We start from the raw sequence: 23,877 nt of genomic DNA on the forward strand, positions 1-23,877 counted from the left end.
ATTCCATAGCAACTGCTGTCTGCTGCCCCAGGGTCCTAGTGCCCTCCATCCACTAATAGCAAGGCAGGCTGCCCTTACCCTGCCCTTCCACCCTAGCCCCGAGCCTCTCCAATGCCCCAAACCCCTCATCCTCAGCCCCAGCCCTCATCCCCCCGCACCCTAATCCTCTGCTCCATCCCTGAGCCTGCACCCATCACCACCCCCTGCACACCCACCCCCTGCCCCAGCCCAGAGCCTGCTTGCAGCATCCAAACTCTATCCCAGAGCCTGCACTCTAATCCCCAGCCCAGGACTTTCACCCCAGACCTCCTACCCGAGCCTTAGGCAGGTGGGGGGGGTGGGTTCTGGGCACCACCAAACTTTCTACAAACCTGCCACCCATGCGAGTGGATAAGGGTCGGGGCAGTCAGGGTCCTAGGGGGGCAGTTAGGGTGGGGGGTTCTCAGGAGGGGGCAGTCAGGGGACAAGAAGCAGGGGGGGTTGGGGATTCTGAGGGGGGCAGTCAGGGGGTGAGAAGTGGGAGGGAGTGGATGGAGGCAGGGCCAGGGTGGGGCTTCCCCCTGTGTCCTCTTTTTTGATTGTGGAAATATGGTAATCCTACACTAGCCCCATGGTGCAGCAGGGGAAACCGAGGCACAGAGCAGGGCCAAGGCACCCCCCAAATGCACGCAGTGAGTCAGAGCTGCACCCACATCAGCATGTCCCCCCCACAGGACACAGCCCCTACCAGGGGACACTCACCCCTCCCCTATAGCTGCCCCCTCATGAGTGACTTACGGACTGTGGCTGCAGCCTCAGACTCCCTACGGGGAGAAAGAGAGAGAGTAACAGAACTCAGGAGTCCTGGCCCTCCTGTTGTAAGCAGTAGACCCCACTCCCCTCCCTGAGCCAGGGAGAGAACTCAGGAGTCCTGTGTCCTGGGACAGGTAGATCAGGGGTGGGGAGTGGAGCTGGGGTCTCACCTGCTCTGTCTCAGGGCTGGTCCTTTCTCTGCAGAGACATGAAGCAGAATCGTCCATGAGTTGACCCGGATTCCATGTACCAGCCCTGCCCCACAGCCCTATAGGGTAGCTGGGATATCCTATCCTATCTCATAGAGCTGGAAGGGACCTTGAAAGGTCATCGAGTCCAGCCCCCTGCCTTCACTAGCAGGACCAAGTACTGATTTTGCCCCCAATACCTAGGTGGTCCCCTCAAGGATTGAACTCACAACCCTGGGTTTAGCAGGCCAATGCTCAAACCACTGAGCTATCCCTGAGATGGGGGTCCTAGGACAGAATCCCTCCCACCATGCTCTGCTGGGGGAGCCCCTCCCCCTCCAGCTGCTGAGCCTGGATACCCTAGAGACAGATTGAGCCCAGCCCCCTGCAACACAGAGCCCCCTGCTGAGTACCCACCCTCTGCAGCACAGCGCCCCCTAGTGCTGCCCAGGGGCTTTGGGGCCAGCTCTCAATGCCAGGGGAGAGCGCCCCCTGCTGGGCTCCTGACCCACCCCCTGGGTTTCCTTCCCTGTCTCCCATCCAAGCCGTGACCCCTTCCCAGCCCGGCTTCGCAGCAGGTTTAACCCTTCCCTCGCTGGGCGGGGCACTCACTTCCTCGGGTTCTTCTGTAGCAGAGGAAGATCAGGAGGAGGAGCAGGAAGCCGGCGGCCACCGCGCTCACCCTGCCGATGATGGCGCGGGTCAGACCCGGTGCTGCGCTTGGTTCTGATCCCCCTGGGAAGCAGCACCAGGCCGTGAGAACCGTGAGCAGATGGTTCATTACCTGTTGCCCCAGCCCCTCCCCCTCGAGGATCCAGGGACCCACAGAAGAATATTCTATGGGGCTAGTGGGGCAGCAGGAGCAGAGGGGATTCTGGGTAATAGTGGTCAGGGGGTTCACTCCCAATGGCAGAGGGTTGTACTGGTGTGGGGGCAGGGTGTGTGGGAGGGGGATTTACCTCAGGCCCCTTGCTTGCGAAGCCAGCTGGGCCCAGATCCTGCAGCACCCGCCCCCCCTCAGGTCCTGCCCCATCCTGGGAATTTCTCAGCAGCTTCAGCTCACTTCTATGTAGGAATTATATGGGTAGGGGGATGGCAGTGGAGGGGGCTTCTGGCCAGGGAGGGCTCCTTGAGATCATTGGGAGAGCCACACCCTGATGAAGTGATCAGCAGCAGAAGAGTTAACGGTGCTGTCATCGCAACAGCCATCATTAGGTTCCAGAGTCAACCATATGTCACTCTGAATCAGTGGGTTCAAGTGTTAACACCATGTCTATCTGCATTGATAGATTCCAGGGCTAATGCTCCACTAGGCAGCACTCCAGCAAAGGGGGAGCCCTGCTTCTGAGCCGTTCCCCCAGTCTCTCTGCAGACTCAGGCAGACAGATGGGATACACCAGATCATTATCCCCGGCTCTCCATCCCCGGCCCTGTTCTCCCAGGGGGATATGCACCGAGCTGTGCCCCACACGAGTAACTTTGTGGTGCCAGTGAGCAGCACAGCACCCCGGTTTCTGGGGGCTGGGGTAGGGCTTTGCATTGGGGGGAAGCTCTCCCCTGTCCGCACCAAGCCAAACTGGCCTCTGTCCAGTGACACCCCCCCCCCGCATATGAAATGAGGAGGCGGGATTTTCAGAGGGGACATTCGCTGTGGGGATCTTCCCCCATCCCACCCATCCAACCATTCACTGCTCCCCCCAGTAGCGGCTCCTTAGGCTGCACAAAGCTGTTTTTGGGCATGGCGGGGGGGTTGATGGCAATTTCCTGCCCTGGTACCTGGCCTCACGCTGCCTGGGTGGGTGGAAGTCGGCGCCGTTCCCGGCTGAGTCGGGTCAGTTCCCCCTGCAGGAATAGAACCAGCATCTGTCAGGGGCGGGGTGCAGGGGTGAGAAAGCTGGAGCCCTGGTGTCTGTGGTTAGTTATACAGGGAACCTCTCCTCCACCCAACCGGCAATGGTGGCTCTTCCCTGGGCTGAGCCAGTATCCCCAGAGCAGGGAAGACCAAGGCAGCATCCCACTGGGAAAGGCCCCTGCTCTGCAGCTCCCCCTGGGGCAGGGATCCCCCCTCCCTCAGCATCGAGCCTCCAGCAGCTGCTGCTGCCCCCTTGCTGGGGAAACCCCCAGTGATTCCGTCCCTGCCCCCCAGCCGGGCATCCCCTCTGCTGGATCCAGGTGCAGAGACCCCCTGATCAGGGGCGTGCACAGGAATAAAAATGTGGCCGCGTTTGGAGGGGCACTTTGTGTGCCCCCCGCAGCCAGAGGAGCTGGCTCTGCTCCCCGGAGGAGATCTGAGCTCCAGCCCCATTGATTCAGAGGGCCCCTGCTCTTGTTTGTCCCCCTTGCACATTCCCCTGCCCCTGAGGGTCTGGCTGGGTGTGGGGCTGGGAGTGGGGATACTGAGCCGGGCCACTGACCTGCTACCACCAGCTCCACGGGGTCGCTAGGATGTGACCAGATGAACGGGTACAATTTGTGGTGATAATAGCAGCTGTAGTTCCCAGCGTCTCTCCAGCTCACGTTGCGAATGGGAAACTCAGCCAGGTCCCCAGCAGGCTCCATGTCCTGCAGCGCATTCGGGTTTCCATCTTTGTACAGAAGGAAACTCATGTTCTGGTGCCAACCCTGACACCGGACGGTCACAGCTCCCCCCAGGGCGACCCCCATTCTGGGGCTCAGGGAGATGGAGGGTTTGCGGAAGATGAGCTCTGCATTGAGAAGGAGACAGGCTGTGAGACAGACCCCGGCAGAGTCACTGCGCCCCGTCCTCGCCGCACGGTCCCAGAGACGGGGCCCCTGGGAGAAAACCCAGCCAGAGGAACCTCTCCCAGATCCCAGAGATTCCTGGGAGCTACGCCCAAAACTGCCTAAAATCCAGAGCACCCCTCTGTACCCCTCTATGTATTTAATGGGTCCCCACAGCCTGGGATCTAGGACTCCTGAGTTCTATCCCTGGCTCTGGGAGGGGAGTGGGATCTAGTGGTTAGATCAGGAGGAGGGTGGGAGTCAGAGGTGCTGGGTGCTGCACAGACACAGGGAGAAAAGGCCCCCGCCCTAAAGCCAAGTCCTGATGATCTAACCAGACACAAGGTACAGGAGGGATGATAATCCCCCATTCACACAAGGGGAAATGGAGGCACAAGCAGCTTAAGTGACTCATAGATTCATATGATTCATAGATTCTAGGACTGGAAGGGACCTCGAGAGGTCATCGAGTCCAGTCCCCCGCCCTCATGGCAGGACCAAATACTGTCTAGACCATCCCTGATAGACATTTATCTAACCTACTCTTAAATATCTCCAGAGATGGAGATTCCACAACCTCCCTAGGCAATTTATTCCAGTGTTTAACCACCCTGACAGTTAGGAACTTTTTCCTAATGTCCAACCTAGACCTCCCTTGCTGCAGTTTAAACCCATTGTTTCTGGTTCTATCCTTAGAGGCTAAGGTGAACAAGTTTTCTCCCTCCTTCTTATGACACCCTTTTAGATACCTGAAAACTGCTATCATGTCCCCTCTCAGTCTTCTCTTTTCCAAACTAAACAAACCCAATTCTTTCAGCCTTCCTTCATAGGTCATGTGACACCCCAAGGAGTGTCCCATCTGCCCAGAGACCCCCATGATGGTCTGGCTGGGTGTGGGGCTGGGAGCGGGGACACTGAGCCGGGCCCCTCACCTGCTACAAAGATCTGCACAATGTCATTGCGATCCGACCAGTCGGGCGGCTCCGATCTGGAGCGAGATTGGCAGCTGTAGATCCCTCCGTCTTCCCGTCTGGCGCTGGGGATGGTGAATTCACCCCCGTCCCCAGCAGCGTCCAGCTCCTGGATTTCGATTCCATCTTTATACAGAAATAACCTCCTGCCTTTGCACTGACACTGACAGCGGATGGTGACGACGCGCCCCGGGGCGATCACCCTGGTGGGGCTGTTGGAGATGGAGGGTCTGGTCGCAGGGAGCTCTGCGTTCACACACAAACAGGCGTGAGATGGGGAGAGACAAACCCCTCCCCGTGTGTCTGTCACCTGCCCTTAGTGCCCAGCCCCAGGGACAGTGCCAGGGCTAAGAGACACCTCACTGCATCTACAGCCGGGGTCTCAAACTCAGATGACCACGAGGGCCACATGAGGACTAGTACATTGGCCGCATTACTGACACCTCCCCGCCGCCTCTCGCGGCCCCGCCCCGACTCCACTCCTTCCATGAGGCCCTGCCCCACCTCTTCCCACCCCTTCCCCGCCCTCATTCCAACCCCTTCCCCAAAATCCCCACCTCAACTCTGCGCCCTCCCTGCCCCCAGGGGGAGCAGGAGGGGTGTGGTGGGGGCTCAGGGCAAGGAGTTGGGGTGTGGGGTGCAGGAGGGGTGAGGGTTGCAGCAGGGGGTCAGGGTACAGGGTGTGGCAGGGGGCTCAGGGCAGGGGGTTGGGGTGTAGGAGGGGTGCAGCACGGTGTTCAGGGCAGGGGGTCAGGGTGCAGGGTGCGGCAGGGGGCTCAGGGCAGGGGGTCGGGTGCAGGAGGAGTGCAGAGTACGGCAGGGGGTCGGGGTGCAGGAGGGATGCAGCAGGGGATTCAGGGCAGTGGGTTGGGATGCAGGAGGGGTGCGGGGTGAAGCAGGGGGTCAGGGTGCAGGGTGCGGCAGGGGGCTCAGGGCAGGGGGTCGGGTGCAGGAGGGGTGCAGAGTACGGCAGGGGGTTGGGGAGCAGGAGGGATGCAGCAGGGGATTCAGGGCAGGGGGTCGGGGTGCAGGAGGGGTGCGGGGTATGGCAGGGGCTCAGGGTGCAGGAGGGGTGCGGCGGGGATTCAGGGCAGGGGATCGGGTGCGGGGTGCGGCAGGAGGTTCAGGGCAGGGGGTCGGGGTGCAGGAGGGGTGTGGGGTACGACAGGGGCTGGGGTGCAGGAGGGGTGTGGCAGGGGATTCAGGGCAGGGGGTCGGTTGCGGGGTGCGGCAGGGGGCTCAGGACAAGGGGTTCAGTTGCAAGAGGGGTTAGGGGGTTGGGCTCTGGCCCAGCACGCACAAGGGGCAGGGCAGGCTCCCTGCCTGCCTGCCTGCCTGCCCTGCCTTACCCCTGCACCGCCCTGGGAAGTGGCCGGAACCTGGGGAAGGAGGGACACAAAGATCTGTGTGTTGCTGTTGCTTCAGGCACCACCCCCAGCAGCTCCCATTGGCCAGGAATGGGGAACTGTGGCCAATGGGAGCTGCTGGGGGTGCTGCCAGAAGCAAGAGCAACGCACAGACCCCTGTGCCCCCCCTTCCCCACATTCAGGCCGCTTCCCGGAGCAGCGTGGGGGCAGGGCAGGCAGGCAGGCAGGCAGGGAGCCTGCCCTGCCCTGCCCTGCCCCGGTGTGTGTTGGGCCAAAGTCATCTAGGTAAATGCTAGGGGAGGGCGGGGGGGCCACGAGGAGCTCACGGGCCACAGAAAATAACCCCACGGGCTGCGTGTTTGAGACCTCTGATCTACAGGGAACATGTGGGCCAGGTTCTGATCTCAGCCCCCCAGGGTCAATCCGGAGTCACCCCTGACTGCACTGGGGGCAGGGCAGGGTTCTGATCTCAGCCCACCAGGAGGGGACCATATTTCCCTATGCTGAATATGGGACACCTGGTAAAATTACTCATATTCAAGTGAGTTCAACGGCAATCAATCAGAGCTACGCAGTACAAACATTCAAATTCACATCAAGTTGACTAAGCCCCTGTTAAAAAGAAATTCTGCGTAGCTGGATTCTTTGTATTTACTTTCTTATCTGTGAGGCTTTAGGGTAAACATGGGGAGGGGTGACACACACACTGCTAACCCCCCCCCCCCCACGGGGAGAGGTTACACACACACATACACACAGTCCCGTACCCCTCTCTCACACGGGGGGGGGGTATCTGACCAAACTGAACCTCCCTGCCCAGCGCTCTCCTCCCTCCATGCCTGGCTGGGCCCCCGGGGACGGACCTGCCTCTCCTGGTACCTGGTGCCATGTCTTCCTGAGGCAACACGTGGCGGGGGGTGGACACAGGGTCACATGTCCCCCTCCCCAGATTTCTGCCAGGGTTCACATCAGAATGATGCCAGCAGCAGCCTTTAGACACTGTGTGGGAGGGAAGGGACGGGAGCTGCTTCCAGCCACCGGGGAGGTGTGGGGGTGGCGTGGGGGAAGGGATGACCTGGCCCATGTCTTTGCAGAGCTCATCTCTCCCCCAGGGATGGAAGCAGCTTGTCCCTTCCTGCCCGCACAGTGTGGAAAGGCAGCGAACACCCCCAGGCTGCTGCTGGCCACCCACATAACCCAGCCGCCTCCTGTCCCCCAGCTACCGCGTGGGCAGGAAGGGGTTAAGCCCTAAGGCTGCATTGTGCCCCAGGGCCCAGGGAACCTGACTGCAGGGGCCTCAGTGACCCTGGCCAGAGCGGTGGCTAAGCAGGGGAGGGTGCCCAGGGGACGGAGCAGCCCCGTGCTCCGTGGGGGCAGGGCCCAGGGCGAGGGGGTGGGGGGGTGAAGAGGGTGCTAAGCCCCTGTCCTGGGGCTGCTGTGAAGCCTGCAGGTTCGGGGTGGGAACAGGCTGGAAATTGCCTCCCCCCCCCCACTCCAGAGCTTAGCTGACGGGTGGAGAGGCTCCCCCTGTGCCAGCGCTGTGCAGGGCTGTGGCACACCCAGGGCTCGGCTCCTCCTGGCCAGTGCCCCAGTCCGGAGGGTCTTGGGCTTTTCCGGGGTGCCGGCCCAGCCAAAGACAGTGGGGGGAGGAAGGTAGGAGCCTGCCAGCCAGGCTGTGGGTGAGCTGAGCGCTCCGACCAGGGGCTGGGTCTCCCCACAGCGCTGGGTTGGGCTGCGCCCCACCGGGGGGACATGGAGGAGGAGCTGGGCTGGGGGGGGTGAGGTGGCAAAGCAGGGAGAGGACAGCGAGAGGGGGAGACATAAAGGGCCGATGGGTGGGCAGCAGAGGCAACACGTAACCGGCCGCTGCCTGGCACCTGCCCACATACACTAGCCACTGTAGTTCGCACCAGCCAGAAATGGGATGGGGGGTAGGGCCCTGCTGACCAAAAGCCGGCACAGCGGGGGCTGTGCTGATGGACCAGCAGGGGAGCGACTGGCCCCACACGCTGCATCTTCGCCCTTATACCAGCCTTGCACATCCACCCCCATCGTCGGCCGGCCACTGGACCCCGCCACTCACCCTTGGTGGGCAGGCGGCTGGTGAGCAGGGATCTGGCCAGTATTGATGAGGGGGGGGGAAACAGAAAATATGGGACAATTTGCCTGTTTTTAAGAAAAAGTTGGGACACCTGCAGGAGGGTTAAATACGGGACTGTCCCATTAAAAATGGGAGGTCTGGTCACCCCCCTTCCCCACAGATACTCACGTCCGGAAAGCCCCCTTTGCCCAGCCAGCCAGCAGCCTGGAAAGGAGATGGCTTGTTAGGGACCAGATCCTTCACACTGGTCTCAGACCCTCCCCCGCATGGACACACACCCTGGTCTCAGATCCCACCCCATGGGCACACGCCTGGTCTCGGATCCCACCCCATGGACACACACCGTGACCCTGGCTGTCTCTGATACTCACCGAGGAAGAGGACGGTGAGAGCAGATGCCATGATGGGGGCAGCGAGGGGCCCCTCAGCGCTGCCACCAACACCCCCGTGCCCAGCTCTACCAAGCCCCAAATAAGGAACTCAGCTGGTGGCTGCAGCTACAGGAAGCCAACATGGCTCGTATCTTCCTGTGTACTTCACACCTCGTCTCTAATCTGCAGGCAAAATCTAGTGTGGTCAAAGCAAGCAGAGGGCTTTGCAAAACCCAAGCAACCCAGGGACCTTCAACCTGGCCAAGCATCATGCAGCTCACAGCTTGTCTGTGTCTCTGTGGAGGGTGGGGACAGGTCACCCTCAACGTACCCTGCAGCCCTGAGGAAGGTGCATCAGGCTGAGAGCGGGCGACCACCGGGTCTGGTCTTCAATCTTCCACTGACCACGATTTCCATGAAAATTCCATCCCCCTTTCATTCTGGGTTCAACCCCGGATGGTGACCCATGTAGGTAAAATTAATACGGGCTTTGGGGGGAGGAACCAGTTTATTTCACTCTCTGGATGGACAGGCAGGGTGGCTGCTGACCACGCCCCGGTGGGATTGGCGAGTGAAAGGATCTGAGTCCTTGCTCCCACTCCCTTTACCCGGAGGCCTGCCTGACCTCGAGGGCTCCCCTTCCTCCCTCCCGTGCGGCAGAGTCCTCGTAACCCCGGTGTAGCCTGATCTAGGGTGTACTGATAATATTAATTGGGATAATATGGGAATTTAATTTATTACTTTATTTTTATTTGATCTTAATAGTAATAATAATTATTATTATCATCAATATTAATTAGTATGGGGTTTAGGCTCGCCAATCTGTTTGATCAGAAGATAAAAGTTCTTGTCCTGAATCAGGCTCCACAGAATTTATAAAGGACCCTCGGGGGTATGACAGGAAGGTCACACTGAGACAGATATAGTCTTAAAGACTTGTTATTAAAATCAATAATAGTAAGTAAATGGTAAAATACCCAGAGTTACAAAGTTACACTAGCATTACTGCTATGCAAAAGATACGTGTGGTAATATAGTATTATATGTAACAAAGCTTTGGTTAACATACTCACACCCTTCCTTGATAACCTGGTGGTGAGAGACACAGGACCAGCCTTGCGGTTCAGGTTTCTCAATTCTTGAGTGAGCCATGCAGTACTTAGAAAATGCTAAGAGCTATCAAAGCCAACTAGGGTTTACTTGGCTAACTTACACTTAAACCAAAACCTAATAGACAAACTAAGAATAAAACTTAGGGAAACCAAGCTTAGCCTAGTTCCCTTGAAACTCAAAGTTTAAGAAGAACAAGTGTAGCCTACGTAGATAGATAGAGAGGAGGAAGTAAATGAAAATAGAGTAAAGTGAGAAAGGAGATAGTGAGAAATGGAGATGGAGTAAAGTAAGAACAGAGATCCTCTATTGAGGTGGGTTACCTCTTTTATAGGGCAAATGCCGGACCTTCTTCCTCTTATGCCCAAATTTCATTCCTCACCCACAGAAATGTTAGGGTACACTTACCCCATAGGCTAGAATGTATGTGTGTATTGATGACAGGTATGTACACACATCAGTCTCTGGTGGTTTACTTGTTAAGTCTCTGGGAAAACCCCCCTATGCCATTTTCCATTGTCTATTGGTCTAGATAAAAGGTCATAGACATAGGCGTGGGTACTCATCTAGTTAGGGAACAAGCTATAGGTCAACTTTGCTTTTTGAGTAAAAGGTTTTAATATAGATTTCCTAACTTTGCCTTAGCTTAACATACAGGATATGGCCTGTAGGTCTCTTGCATTACAGCCGAACTTTAATATAAATCTATACATCTATTACAATACATCAAATACTTAAACTATAAGAATATATATATATATATTCAAAAGCAAGCAGGTTAGTCCTATAGGCTACACCAGCAAGACTGGGCCCCAGATTCCTGGGGGCTCGACCCCCAGTCTTGTTGTGGTCACTTAGGACAGGGGCGTAGGTGTCCCCACTCCAGGGCACTCTCTGCACCCGATGCTTCCCTGACCCACTGATCAGTATATAGAGTTCAGAGCACGTACAATTTATTAAACAACAACTGATAAAAAACAAGTAAAAATGGAGAAGGTTAAAGGAAACAAATCACCCGCCCTGTGGGCACAAGGACACCACAAACAGCCGCCTCTGCATGGGACAGGAAGTTCACAGTCTCTTCCTCACATGTCCCAGGCTTCCTGCTCAGGCCCTGGCCATGCCACAGTGATACCACAGGGTGACAATCTGTACCTGAAAGTAGCACCCTGGAGCCCCCATATTCACCACTACGATAGAATGATGATCGGTTGGGTACAAAGTTGCCTTGTGAGGCATCATTTTAAAAGTCTTGATCTCTTGAACATTCATGTTCCTTTGCATTGTACAGTAACTTCTCGCTTAACGTGGTAGTTCTGTTCCTGAACAATGCTACTTTAAGCAAAACCATGTGAAGTGAATCCAATTTTTCCATAAGAATTAATGTAAATGGAGGGGGGGGGAGGGGTAGGTTCCATGGAAATTGTTTTCACCAGACAAAATTTGCCCTAAACAGCTTTTACCATTGAGTTTTACATTCTCTGCACAAGTTATGGGGTTACCTTCACCCGAGATCACAGTAAAAGCATTTACATAAAAGGGGGCCGTGTTGGGGTAAATTTGGTTACACACAGACACCGGCTTAGAGTCAATCAACACACCCACATTGTTACAAACTGGAGAGATTCTATCCCCATCTGTGCTGGTGAGAGGAGCTGGTTTTTCAGGATGATACATTTCTTGTTGTCACTTTATTCTTTTGAGTTGGAGTTTAAATCTGTCACTTTTGCCTTAGCTTCTAGTTCCTGCAATCAAATACACCTCTACCTCGATATAACATGACCCGATATAACACGAATTCGGATATAACGCGGTAAAGCAGTGCTCCGGGGGGCAGGGGGACCGGCGCACTCCGGCGTTATATTGAGTAGAGGTCTACATGTCATTTTTTGTTCATGTTCAAACCACAGGTGTTCTCTTTCAGCAGTTTCTCCTTCTATATCGGCTATTTTTGGCTTTTGTTCAAGTTCTAGCTGCTGGTTTTTCACTACAAGCGTTTTTGCTGGGGCTGCTTCCTTATCACTGGCAATTAACAGATTGTGAGCAGCTGGGCAGAGCGAGGGGGGCCCTGGGCAGTGAGGCCCAGCGCAGGGAGATGTCCCCAGCCAAGAGGCCCTGCAGGCCGCAGTCGGAAAGGAATCGTAACCCCGACAGGGCAGGGCCAACACTGGGAAGAAGGGTCCTGCCGTGCACAGCGACAGCAAGTGTGACCCGCAGCGTCTCTGCAGCACGGCCAAGCTGTGGGCAGGGGGCCTGGGACGTGTGAGGAACAGACTGTGAACTTCCTTTCCCATGCATGGGGCGGGTGACTTGTTTCCTTTAACCTTTCCCATGTTTATTTATTTTTTATGAGTTGCTGTTTAATACATTGTACATGCTCTGAACTCTATGTAATGATCAGTGGCTCAGGGAAGCACCCGGTGCAAAGACAGGGCCCCGGAGTGGGGACACCCTCGCTCCTGACCTAAGTGACCATGACAAGACTGGGGGTCGAGCCCCTAGTGTCCGAGGCCCAGCCTTGCCGGGATTACGAGGACTCTGAGGCATGGGAGGGAGGAAGGGGCGCCCTCAACGGCAGGGAGGACTCTGGGTAAAGGGAGTGGGAGTGAGGACTCAGATCCTTTCACTAGCCAATTCCACCGGGGCGTGTATAAGCCAGGAAAGTTCCCCACAATAGCGGGACCATTCCCCCGCTTACACACTGACATGGTGAGAAAAAGCCCCACCCCCGTCCTAAAGCCAAGCCCTGAGGATCTAACCGGACATGAAGTGCAGGAAGGATGATTATCCCCAGTTCTTACAAGGGGAAATGGAGGCACAGGCAGGTTAAGTGACAGCACAAGGTCGCCTGGGGTCTGGGATTCCCGTCCCCCGCCCCAAATCTCTAGTGACTGGGAAACCCCAGTGACTCCATCCCCACTCCCTGGCTGGATGACCCCTCTCTTGGGCCCAAGGCTCAGGTCAGAGCTGGCTCTGAGGGTCCCATTGGCCCAGAGACCCCCTGTGGGTCTGGCTGGGTGTGGGGCTGGGAGCAGGGACAGTGAGCACAGAAGCTGGGAGGACAACAGGGGATAGATCACTCACTGATTTCCTGTTCTGTTCATTCCCTCTGGGACTCCTGGCATTGGCCACTGTTGGAAGACAGGATACTGGGCTAGAGGGACCTTTGGTCTGACCCAGTCTGGCCGTTCCCATGAGCCAGGCCCCTCACCTGGTACAACTATCCACACTTAATCACTGGGATCTGACCAGTTGGGCGGATCCGATCTGGAGTGAGATCAGCAGCTGTAGAACCCTACGTCTTCCCGCCTGGCGCTGGGGATGGTGAATTCACCCCCGTCCCCAGCAGCATCCAGCTCCTGGATTTCGATTCCACCTTTATACAGAAATAACCTCCTGGCCTCGCACCGACACTGACAGCGGATGGTGATGGCTCCCCCCAGGGCGATCATCCCGCTGGGGCTGATGGAGATGCAGGATCTGGGCGCAGGGAGCTCTGCGTTCACACGCAAACAGGAGTGAGATGGGGAGACACAAACCCCTCCCCATGTGTCTGTAACCTGCCCTTAGTGCCCAGCCCCAGGGACTGCGCCAGGGGTAACAGATACCTCACTGCAGCCACAGGGAACTTGTGGGCCAGGTTCTGATCTCAGCCTCCCGGGTCAATACAAGGAAGTTGAACTGACTGCAATAGGTGCAGGGCGAAGTTCTGGTCTCAGTCCTCCAGGGTCAATACAAGGAAGTTGAACTGATTTTTAATGGGAACATTCTGGGGTCAGCTCCTCCCCACCCACTCCCTTAACAATAAAATTTCTCCAGCCCCAGAGATACTCACATTCCGACAACCCACTCTGCCCGGCCAGCCATCAGCCTGGAGAGGAGACGGCGCATTAGGGACCAGATCTTAGAGCAATTGGATCCTACACCCTGGTCTCAGATCCCCCCAACCCATGGGCACATGCCCTGGCTTTATCCAATACTTACCAAGGAAGAGGATGATGAGAGCAGTGAAAGCAGATGCCATGACAGGGGCAGGAAGGGGCCTCTCAGCGCTGCCACCAACACCCGTCTGCCCAGCTCCACTGAGCCCCAAATGAGGAACTCAGCTGGTGGCTCCAGCTACAGGAAGTCGACGATGTCTCGTCTCTTCCTGCGTCCCTCACATCTTTTCTCTAATCTGCAGGCGAAATCTAGAAGAGCCAAAGTAAGCAGAGGTCCCTGCAAAACCCAGGAAACCTTGGGACCGTCAGCCTGGCCAAGTGCCATGCAAATCACAGCTTGTTGTGTCTCTGTGGGATGGGAGGACAAGTCACTCTCAATGTACCCTGCAGCCTGGGGGAAGGTGCACCAGGCTGGAAGCCAGGAGGCCACAGAGTCTGATCTTCAATTTTCAACTGACCACTATTTTCTTGCAGATGCCCCTGCTTTATGGCCTTCTGGGTTCAAATATGGCTGGCAACCCATGAAGGTAAAATTAGTAAGTGATCACAAAATTAAAGGATGGCATCGTAATGCATGTGCACAAGGGGACAGAGTTAAGGGTGTTCGGGAAACTGTGGTTCTGGAGGGTTTGAACCTGCCAACATCTGACAGGAGCCGTATTCCTGTCATAGGCAAGGCACCTTTTCCAGCCTGGGCTCAGTCCTTCTCTGCCCCCCCCCCCCTTTGTCTTTGTTTCTTACATGTTCTCAGCAGTCATCCTGGGTGGGGATTTAGTGAAGAATGAACCCTGATGTCAAGGCTAATTCCCCACTCCGGCACTTCGAGTGCAGAAGGTGGGGCCCACAAGGATTCTAAACATTAACACTGGCCACCCCAGGCTGGTATTAAACTCCCAAGGTTACAGCTTCTCTCTGACCTTGGATGGGTAGATGCTGCCACCACCCAAGTGCAGAACCCCTTTGAGAGCCCGGGAAGGCGCATTTCAGAATTCCTCCCTGTGGAGTACCCTCAACCCCTTCCCCCCTTCCAGGGAAGAACTGAGAAAGAAAAACAAAGGAAATCAACTAAGGCCACCAGCTAATTAAACAAGATGTGTGCAAACCTCTTAGGATACAACAATCCAATTCTGTTCTTAAAAAAGGTAAATTTTATTAATTAAAAAAAAGAAAGAAAATACATCTGGGAACTCAGGTTATTGCTAGATTTTAAAAAAAGCAGCGACAAGGATTAAGCACTCAGAATAGCTTTTTGGAGGTCCAGCTTAAAGGTTACATGCAAAACAAAAGCAGCTGGGGTTAGCCCAGAGGAACCCACAAGCCATAACGAAATAAAAGGAATAAACCTAATCGTGTCTTCCTAGACATTTCCTGATCTACTTACGTATCTGGGGTTTTAGATGAATAGTTTCTAGGTGTGATTCTGATGATTTGTCATACCTGGCCCAAGGTTCTTACAGCATAACTGCTCCCTGTCTGCCTCTCCCCGGAGAACAACCACAGACAGACAAAAGGGGAGTCGTTTTTCAATTTTAAAAAGTTCTAGCCTTCCCATTGGCCCTTTTGGCCAGGTGCCCACTCACTTCCTTTTATCTATGCAAAGCACTGAGACTTTTTAACCCTTTAGAGGTAGACGAATTAGTGAACAGCTACTAAGAGGGATTTTATAGCTGGGTGCCCATAAAAGGGAGCTACCCCACCCCTTCATTTATCACAACTGATTATCTCACCTCTCACTGTTAAATAGGTTTAACATATGGTGGGAACGCTTTGTTTCCCAGTGTGGTCCCCCGCCACGTCAGTGGAAATATACTGGTATTCCATCATGGAGTCCAGTACCAGGTGAATTAATCACATGACCCTGCAGGGTCAAAGCAGCCATGAGTCAGAGTTTGTTTGAAGCATCCCAGGAAACTTCTCAGGAAGGCGGGAGATTAGCATATTCAAAGACCTATTCCCCCTAATAGTTCAGTTTCCTCCCAGGTTGGGGGCTCAGCCAGGGGAAGGGCGATGGTTTCGGGGTCCCTTTCTCCGTCTGCTCTGCTCAGAACATCTCCATGGAGCAGGGTCTGGACGGCCCAGGGGAGCCAGGAGACGGGGGCAGTGTGAAGCGAGTCTGTCTAAGGCCCCAAAGGCTGGTGGGCAGCACAGCCCATCCCCGCAGTATTTTGTCCACAAATGAGGTGTTTCTAACACCCCAAGTTTGATTTCTGCTCCCCACTTCACCCCGTGTCCCAGGTGGGCCCCAGCCTGGCCCGTGGGTTCTGTCCGGCGGCCGCTCGGGTTGGACTAATCCCGTCTTTCTGTCTCGCCAACTTTCCCCCAACGTTCATTCATCCAGGTTCTTGTGACGCTGCCTGAACTTCTCACTCACCTTCGTCGGCTGAACCCACCACGAGGGGACATTTGGAGGCTCCGGTATCACAGCCGCTCCCTGGGGTGGGGAGATTTGGGGGCAGGGGAGAAGGAAGCTCTGGGGGTCTGTAAAATAGAAATACAGGGCAGGGGAGATCTAGAGAGAAAGGGGGGAGAAAAGGGGCTGGGGGACCCTGCTGCAGAGAGAGGAGGGGGACAGACACCAGGGGGCAGTAAGTGCCGTTATTCCAGTGCCAGAGTCAGACGCAGCGTCCCCACTCCCCACTGACAGCCCTAGGGAGAGACTGGCCCATCAGAGCCAGCAAGTGGGACCCCGACACCCTCCAAGGGCTGCTCCGTGGGGAGCCTGACGCGCCCAGCACTGGGGCCGCTCCTCTAGCTGGTGCCAAAAGTCCGGATTTCAATCCTGGGGTGCAGCAGTTGGGTCGGGAGCAGTCTGGGGGCGGGATTCTCTGAGGCAGGGGTGTTTGGGGGCAGGAGATTTGTGCTGACGTCTCAGCCCCCCACGGGGAAGCGGCTCTTCTCCATACGGCCAGATCCAGGCTCCTAGGGGTGTAGAGAGATGGTGGGTTAGAGGGGCCCGTGTCACCCTGGGCCCAGACGCTGGAGGAAGCAAGGGGCACAGAAAGGGGGGGGTCACCTCACCTAGGTGCCCCCCTCGGGCAGCTGTAATAGGTTTCAGCCAGGATCAGCTCCAGGACGAGCAGGATCACGGCGCCCAGCACCAGGTGGGCGATGTTGGTGTGGATGAAATCCGGGCATCCCGAGGGGGCTGCTGCGGAGGGAAGGGGAGAGTCACTCAGGGCCTCGGACAGGGAAACCAGCAGCTGGTGCTGCCCCAGGAGCAGAGCCCTTAGCCCCCCCTTCTCCAGCAGGACCGGCCCAGCCTCTTTAGGGAGTTCTCTGAGGCGCCGCAGCTCTGGGGCCTCCCTGGGGCCGGACCCCTCAGGGGAGGCTGCGTCCTGCTGCCCTGGGGGGCTGAGCCTCAGTTTCCCCAGTGAACAGGGCACCTGGGCAGTTGAACTGCCCCCTGAGCCACCCGGCCCCCCTGTAGTCCCCTCTGTCCACTCCCACAGGGACCTCTGCCCCGGCCTGTCTGCTGTGCAGTGAGCCCAGCCCTGGGGTGTCTCGGCTCCTGGCAAACACAGCCAGGCAGTGCGTGCGGGGGGAGGCTGGGACATCACCCGCTGTTCCCTGTGCCCAGCAGGGCCCAGCGCCCCAGCCCCTGCCCAGCCCCTGGGATCCCCCACTGCTTCCTGGCAGCGACCTGCAGGGCAGAAGGTTCATGGGGAGCTGGGGCCTGGCAGTGGGGGAGGTGCAGTGGGGGCTGGTTCAATTGTGATCCCCGCGCAGCCCCGGTACCTGGCCCCGCGCTGCCCGGGCGGGTGGGAGCCGGCGCCGCTCCAGCCTGGGTCAGGTTGGTTCCCCCTGCGGGAATAGAACCGGCATCTGTTGGGGCGGGGATGAAACAGCGCCTCAGTGATCACCCCCCCAACTCAGCATCAATCATCACTGTCATTCCTGGGAGGGGAATTTTAGAGGCTAGGGAGTGGGGACCCCCCCCTTCCCTCGCTGTATGCTCAAATAAATGTGTTAGTCTCTAAGGTGCCACAAGGACTCCTGTTCTTTCTGCGGATACAGACTAACACGGCTGCTCCTCTGAAACCTGTATCGAACCAGGAGGATCTAATTCTGACAGCCCAGACATGATCTGAGATCACCAGTGGGGATTGGGAACCACACGGGATTCGTCATTTCGAGTCCAGTTTTCATGTAGACAAGGTCTTATTCCATCTTTCTATCCCTCACCAGACGTGCTCCCATTTGTCCAGCGCCCTACATTCCCACGGACCCACTAGGACTGCCAACATTCTAATCACACAAAACCAAACATCTCTGCCCTGCCCCGCCCCTTCTTTGAGGCCCCACCCCCCGCTCACTCCATCCCCCCTCCCTCCATCGCTCGCTCTTCCCCACCCTCACTCACTTTCACCGGGATGTGGGAGGGGGAGGGGATTGGGGTTAGGGAGGAGGCTCCAGGCCCAGGCCGAGGGGTTTGGAGTGCGGGAGGGGGTGCAGGCTCTGGGGTGAGGCCAGGGATGAGGGTTTGGGGTGCAGGACGTGGCTACAGGCTGGGGAAGGGGGTTGGGATGCATCCAGTTTTGGGCCCCCCACTACAGAAAGGATGTGGACAAATTGGAGAGAGTCCAGCAGAGAGCAATGAAAATGATCAGGGGTCTGGGGAACATGACTTATGAGGAGAAGCTGAGGGAACTGGGCTTGTTTAGTCTGCAGAAGAGAAGAATGAGGGGGGATTTGATAGCAGCCTTCAACTACCTGAAGGGGGGATCCAAAGAGGATGGAGCTCGGCTGTTCTCAGGGGTGGCAGATGACAGAACAAGGAGCAATGGTCTCAAGTTGCAGTGGGGGAGGTCTAGGTTGGATATTAAGAAAAACTTTTTCACTAGGAGGGTGGTGAAGCACTGGAATGGGTTCCCTCGGGAGGTGGTGGAATCTCCTTCCTTGGAGGTTTTTAAGGTCAGGCTTGACAAAGCCCTGGCTGGGATGATTTAGTTGGGGCTGGTCCTGCTTTGAGCAGGGGGTTGGACTAGAACCTCCTGAGGTCTCTTCCAACCCTGATATTCTATGATTCTTTAATTCCATGAAGGGGTTCGGGGTTCCGGCAGCACTTACCGGGGCTCAAGGAAGCAGCCACCGGGTGCCTGCAGCGGCTCTGTGGGGTGCGCGCTGCCTTTGCTCCCGCAGGTTCCCTCCCTGCAGCTCCCATTGGTCACAGATCCCAGCCTATGGGAGCTGCAGAGTTGGCACTGGGGCAGGGGCAGCGCATGGAGCTTCGCTGGCCACCCTAGCTCCTAGGGGCCGCGTGAACCCAACGGCTGCTTCTGGGAGCCGCGTAGCGCTAGGGCAGTCAGGGAGCCTGCCTTAGCCACGGACCCCTGATGTGCCGCTGATCTGACTTTTAACAGCCCGATCGGCAGTGCCGACTGGAGTCGCCAGGGTCCCTTTTCAACGAGGCAACCCTAGTCCCCACCGACCCGTGGCAGTCCATCCCATGGATCTGTCCATCACCTGCTATATAGAACATTTGAACCTATCAGTTCTGTCTGCGGGGACCATCCTCCTCCAAATGGCCCGAATGGCCCCGTGGGCATCTGAGCAGGGAGCCCTGTTCCCTCAGGGATGAATTGTTCCATTTCTCCCGCTCACCTTCTCCCTCCCGCTCCGTCGGGGGCGGATCCGTCTGCTGGGGCCCAGCTGGGTCAGTTCCCTCTGTGGGATAAAAAACGAGAATCGGCTGGGATGGGGGAGGGAGGGAACCGAGCACCCAGCCATCGGCCCTGAAACTCCAACAGCTGCTGCTGCCCCCTGGCTGGGAACCCCCCAGTGACTCTGTCCCCACTTCCCATCTGCTGGGCCCTGAACTCAGGGCAGAATCTGGCTCTGAGCGTCCCATCGGGGCCAAGACCCCCTAAGGGTCCGGCTGGGTGTGGGGCTGATTCACAGAGTCGCTGGGCTCCGACCAGAAGGAGAGGTCAGATTTGGTGCTATATCGGCAGCTGTAAATCCCTGCATGTCCCTGGCTCAGGTTTCGGATGCGAAACTCAGCCACGTCCCCAACAGGCTCCATCACAGGTCTGCGTCCGGGTCTCCAACTTTACTCAGAAGGACCCTCGCTCCCTGACACCGACACTCCCCACCCCAGCTCACCTCTGCTCCGCCTCCTCCTTGAGCACACCGCTCCTGCTCTAATTCTTCTCCCCTCCCAGGCTTGCGGTGCCAAACAGCTGATTGGCGCTGCAAGCCTGGGAGGTGGGAGAAGCGGAGCGGCGACCGCGCGCTTGGGGAGGGGGTGTAGCAGAGATGAGCTGGGGTGGGCAGCTGCCGCACGGTTTCCCGGGCCGGGGGGGTGGGGAGCTGCCGAACGCTGTAAAAAAAATTGAGGGCAACGCTTTTTGGCACCCCCAAATCTTGGCGCCCTAGGCAACCGCCTAGTTTGCCTTAATGGTAGCACTGGCCCTGGCCTCCAGCTCAGGTGGGCATCACGCAGCCAGCGAGGGAATGCAGTCACGGGCCGGGGGCGGGGCCAGTTGGGCAGCCCCTGGGCCCCGACTCCTCTGTGCATCCCCAAAGCTGCTGCTGTCCCTTGCTGGGGAATCCACCAGTGATTCTGTCCCTGCCCCCCAGCTTGGCATCCCCTCTGCTGGGCCCAGGGCTCAGGGCAGAGCCTGGCTCTGAGCATCCCATTGGCGCAGAGACCCCCTGATCAGAGGTGTGCACAGGAATAAAAATGTGGTCGCTTTTGGAGGGGAACTTTGTGTGCCCCCCGCAGCCAGAGGAGCTGGCTCTGCTCCCCGGAGGAGTTCTGTGCTCTGGCCCCACTGATTCAAGGGGGTTCCTACTCCTGTTTGTCCCCCTTGCACATGCCCCTGCCCCTGAGGGTCCGACTGGGGGTGGGGCTGGGAGCGGGGATACTGAGCCGGGCAACTCACCTGCTACCACCAGCTCCACAGGGTCACTGGGATGCGACAAGATGAACGGGTACCAATGTCGGTAATAATAGCAGCTGTAGCTTCCTGCGTGTCTCCAGCTCACATTGCGAATGGGAAACTCAGCGGCGTCCCCAGCCGGCTCCACGTCCTCCAGCGTGGTCAGGTTTCCATCTTTGTACAGAAGGAACCTCGCGTTCTGCTACCGAACCTGACACTGAATGGTCACAGCTCCCCCCAGGGCGACCCCCCCACTGGGGCTCAGGTAGATGGAGGGTTTGGGGTAGCTGAGCTCTGCAGTGAGAAGGAGACAGGCCGTGAGACAGACCCCAGCACAGTCACTGCGCCCCGTCCTCGCCGCACGGTCCCAGAGACAGGGCCCCTGGGAGAAAACCCAGGCAGAGAAACCTCTCCGAGATCCCAGAGATTCCTGGGAGCTACGACCGAAACTGCCTAAAATCCAGAGCACCCCTCTGTACACATCTATCTACTTAATGGGGCCCTGCAGCCTGGGAGCCAGGACTCCTGGGTGCTATCCCCGGCTCTGGGAAGGGAATGGGATCTAGTGGTTAGATTGGGAGGGGGCTGGGAGTCAGAGGTGCTGGGTGCTGCACAGACCCAGTGAGAAAAAGCCCCCGCCCTAGAGCCAAGTCCTGACGATCTAACCAGACACAAAGTGCAGGAGGGATGCTTATCCCCCATTCGTACAAGGGGAAATGGAGCCACAGGCCGGGTAAGTGATGCACAAGGAGTGTCCCATCTGCCCAGAGACCCCCATGACTGTCTGGCTGGGTGTGGGCCTGGGTGTGGGGATTCCAAGCCGGGCCCCTCACCTGCTACAATGATCCGCACAATATCACTGGAATACGACCAGTTGGGTGGCTCCGATCTGGAGCGAGATCGACACGTGTAGACCCATCCATCTTCCCGTCTGGCGCTGGGGATGGTGAATTCACCCCCTTCCCCAGCAGCATCCAGCTCCTTGATTTGGATTCCACCTTTATACAGAAATAACCTCCTGGCCTCGCACCGACACTGACAGCGGATGGTGACGGCTCCCCCCGGGGCAATCACCCCGCTGGGGCTGACGGAGATGGAGGGTCTGGGCACAGGGAGCTCTGCGTTCACACACAAACAGGAGTGAGATGGGGAGACACAAACCCCTCCCCATGTGTCTGTAACCTGCCCTTAGCGCCCAGCCCCAGGGACAGCGCCAGGGGTAACAGACACCTCACTGCATCCACAGGGAACCTGTGCGCTGGGTTCTGATCTCAGCTCCCCAGGGTCAATCCGGAGTCACCCCTGACTGCACTGGGGGCAGGGCTGGGTTCTGATCTCAGCCCACCAGTAGGGTGACCATATTTCCCTATGCTGAATATGGGACACCTGGTAAAAATACTCCTACTCAAGCGAGTTCAACGACAATCAATCAGAACTATCCAGTACAAACGTTCAAATTAACATCAAGTTGACTGAGCCCCTGTTAAAAAGAAACACTGTGTAGCTGGATTCTTTTTATTTCATAGACTATCAGGGTTGGAAGGGACTCAGGAGATTCTAGTCCAACCCCCTGCTCAAAGTAGGACCAACCCCCAGACAGATTTTTACCCCAGATCCCTAAGTGACCCCCCTGCAAGGATTGAACTCATAACCCTGGGTTTAACAAGCCAATGCTCAAACCACTGAGCTATCCCTCCCCACCCCATGTGTAGACAAAGCCTGCACTAGGGTGAGGGTTCCTTAAACCCTGCCCAGATTAAAATCCTGTTTAATCCTTATTTTTCCAGTAAAGAATCTTGGTCCTTCTCTCTGATCAACTCCTGCCCCCTGAACAAAGGTTCTTTACCTTCTTATCTTTAAGGTTTTAGGTTTCTCCTGGGGAGTGGTGACAAACACCCCCCCACCAGCCCTGGGCTCTTCTCCCCCCCCCCCCCGCACCCCCTGCTGCCTCAGCCATGGGCTCTCCCCCAAAGAAGGAACTGGGGGGGACTAAATGGACGGTGCACCTCTCTATCTGATTGGGTGTCTGGGCCTGATTGAGCCGCTCCCATTGGCCTCCAGCAGCCAGAACCACTCCCTGCTCCCCCCCTGCTGCTTCAGCACTCTGCGGGGGAGGCATGTTTTGCCTCCATGTGGAGGAGCCAGCATCTGACCGGCATGGGCATGGTAAGGGGAGTCCTGGGGGCCATTAGGGAGCAGGGGGAGGATTGGATGGGTCAGGTGTTCTGGGGGTGGGGGGACGGCGGGTTATAGTCTTTTGCCCAAGCTCCAGCAAGATCCAGAGCCAGGAGCCCTGCTCCAGCAATATTTGGAGCTGGGTCTCTCCCCCGGCCCTGGCTGGAGCTGGCCCCGGCCTCCACCTGCCACACACCCCGCACAAAAGAAAGCAGCGCACGCCTCTTCTGTGCCTGCTTGTGCTGCCGGAGTAGCACATTCCAGCTTGCTACCGGCAGCAACTGCTGTCTGCTGCCCCAGGGTCCTAGAGCCCCCCTATCCACTAATGGCAAGTCAGGCTGCCCTTACCCTGCCCTTCCACCCTAGCTCTGAGCTTCTCCAATGCCCCAAACCCCTCATCCCCAGCCCTCATCCCCCTGCACGCTAATCCTCTGCCCCAGCCCTGAGCCTCCTCCTGCATCATGAACCCCTCATCTTCGGCCAGAGCTGTCATCTCCCCGCACCCTAATCCTCTGCCCCAGCCCTGAGCCCCATCCTGCATCATGAACCCCTCATCGTCAGACCCACAGCCCTCACCCCTGCATCCCCTCCTATCCCCAAACTCCCTCCCAACCCCCCTCCCCCTTCCAACGCACCCCCTCCTGCCCTCAAACTCCCTCCCAAAGCCTGCACCCCCTCCCTTTGCACTGCCTCCCACCCCCAAACTCCATCCCAGAGCCTGCACTCCTCACCCACTCCTGCACACCCACCCTCTGCCCCAGCCCGGAGCCTGCACCCAGCACCCAAACTGTATCCCAGAGCCTGCACCCTGCACCCTAATCTCCAGCCCAGGACCTGCACCCCAGACCTCCTCCCCCCACCCAACCCCCATCCCAGAGCCTTAGGCAGGTGGGGGGGGTGGAGTTGGGGGAGGTGGGTTCTGGGTATCACCAAAATTTCTACAAACCTGCCACCCATAAGGGTCGGGGCAGTCAGGGGACAGGTAGTGTCCTGGGGGGCAGTTAGGGTGGGGGCTTCTCAGGAGAGGGCAGTCAGGAGACAAGAAGCAGGGGGTTGGGAGTTCTGAGGGGGCAGTCAGGGGGTGGGAAGTGGGAGGGGGTGGATGGGGGCGGGGCTACAGCAGGGCTCCTCCCCGTGTCCTCTTTTTTGATTGTGGAAATATGGTAACCCTACATAACCCTGCCGCCTCCTGTCCCCCAGCTACAGCGCGGGCAGGAAGGGGTTAAGCCTTAAGGCTG

At 57.4% G+C, this 23,877-nt stretch overlaps 1 protein-coding gene across 1 annotated transcript; it reads right to left on the minus strand.

Annotated features, from left to right (window-relative positions):
• Nucleotides 1-593: 593 nt before the first annotated feature.
• Nucleotides 594-21,704, minus strand: LOC117889041 (immunoglobulin superfamily member 1-like). The gene is made up of 16 exons (XM_034792848.1): nt 21,700-21,704; nt 21,317-21,566; nt 20,468-20,666; nt 19,185-19,247; nt 17,319-17,405; nt 16,602-16,731; nt 15,955-16,061; nt 12,977-13,138; nt 8,533-8,640; nt 8,330-8,365; nt 4,655-4,939; nt 3,395-3,685; nt 2,757-2,822; nt 1,593-1,715; nt 963-990; nt 594-803 (listed from the first exon to the last, which is right to left on the minus strand). The coding sequence occupies exons 1-16, from the start codon at nt 21,702-21,704 to the stop codon at nt 749-751; spliced, it is 1,995 nt and encodes a 664-aa protein (XP_034648739.1). The 3' UTR covers nt 594-748.
• Nucleotides 21,705-23,877: the final 2,173 nt, after the last annotated feature.

The sequence above is a fragment of the Trachemys scripta genome, chromosome 16 (genome assembly GCF_013100865.1).
Source record: "Trachemys scripta elegans isolate TJP31775 chromosome 16, CAS_Tse_1.0, whole genome shotgun sequence".
NCBI classification, from domain to species: domain Eukaryota; kingdom Metazoa; phylum Chordata; order Testudines; family Emydidae; genus Trachemys; species Trachemys scripta.

What these genes read in the sequence shown, in the direction of transcription:
- LOC117889041 (XM_034792848.1), bottom strand. An exon ending in TGCCCGAGGGGGGCACCTAG is followed by an intron (nt 16,062 to 16,601) that starts GTGAGGTGACCC and finishes TCTATTTTACAG; the next exon opens with ACCCCCAGAGCTTCCTTCTC. An exon ending in CTACAGAAGAACCCGAGGAA is followed by an intron (nt 991 to 1,592) that starts GTGAGTGCCCCG and finishes ATGTCTCTGCAG; the next exon opens with AGAAAGGACCAGCCCTGAGA.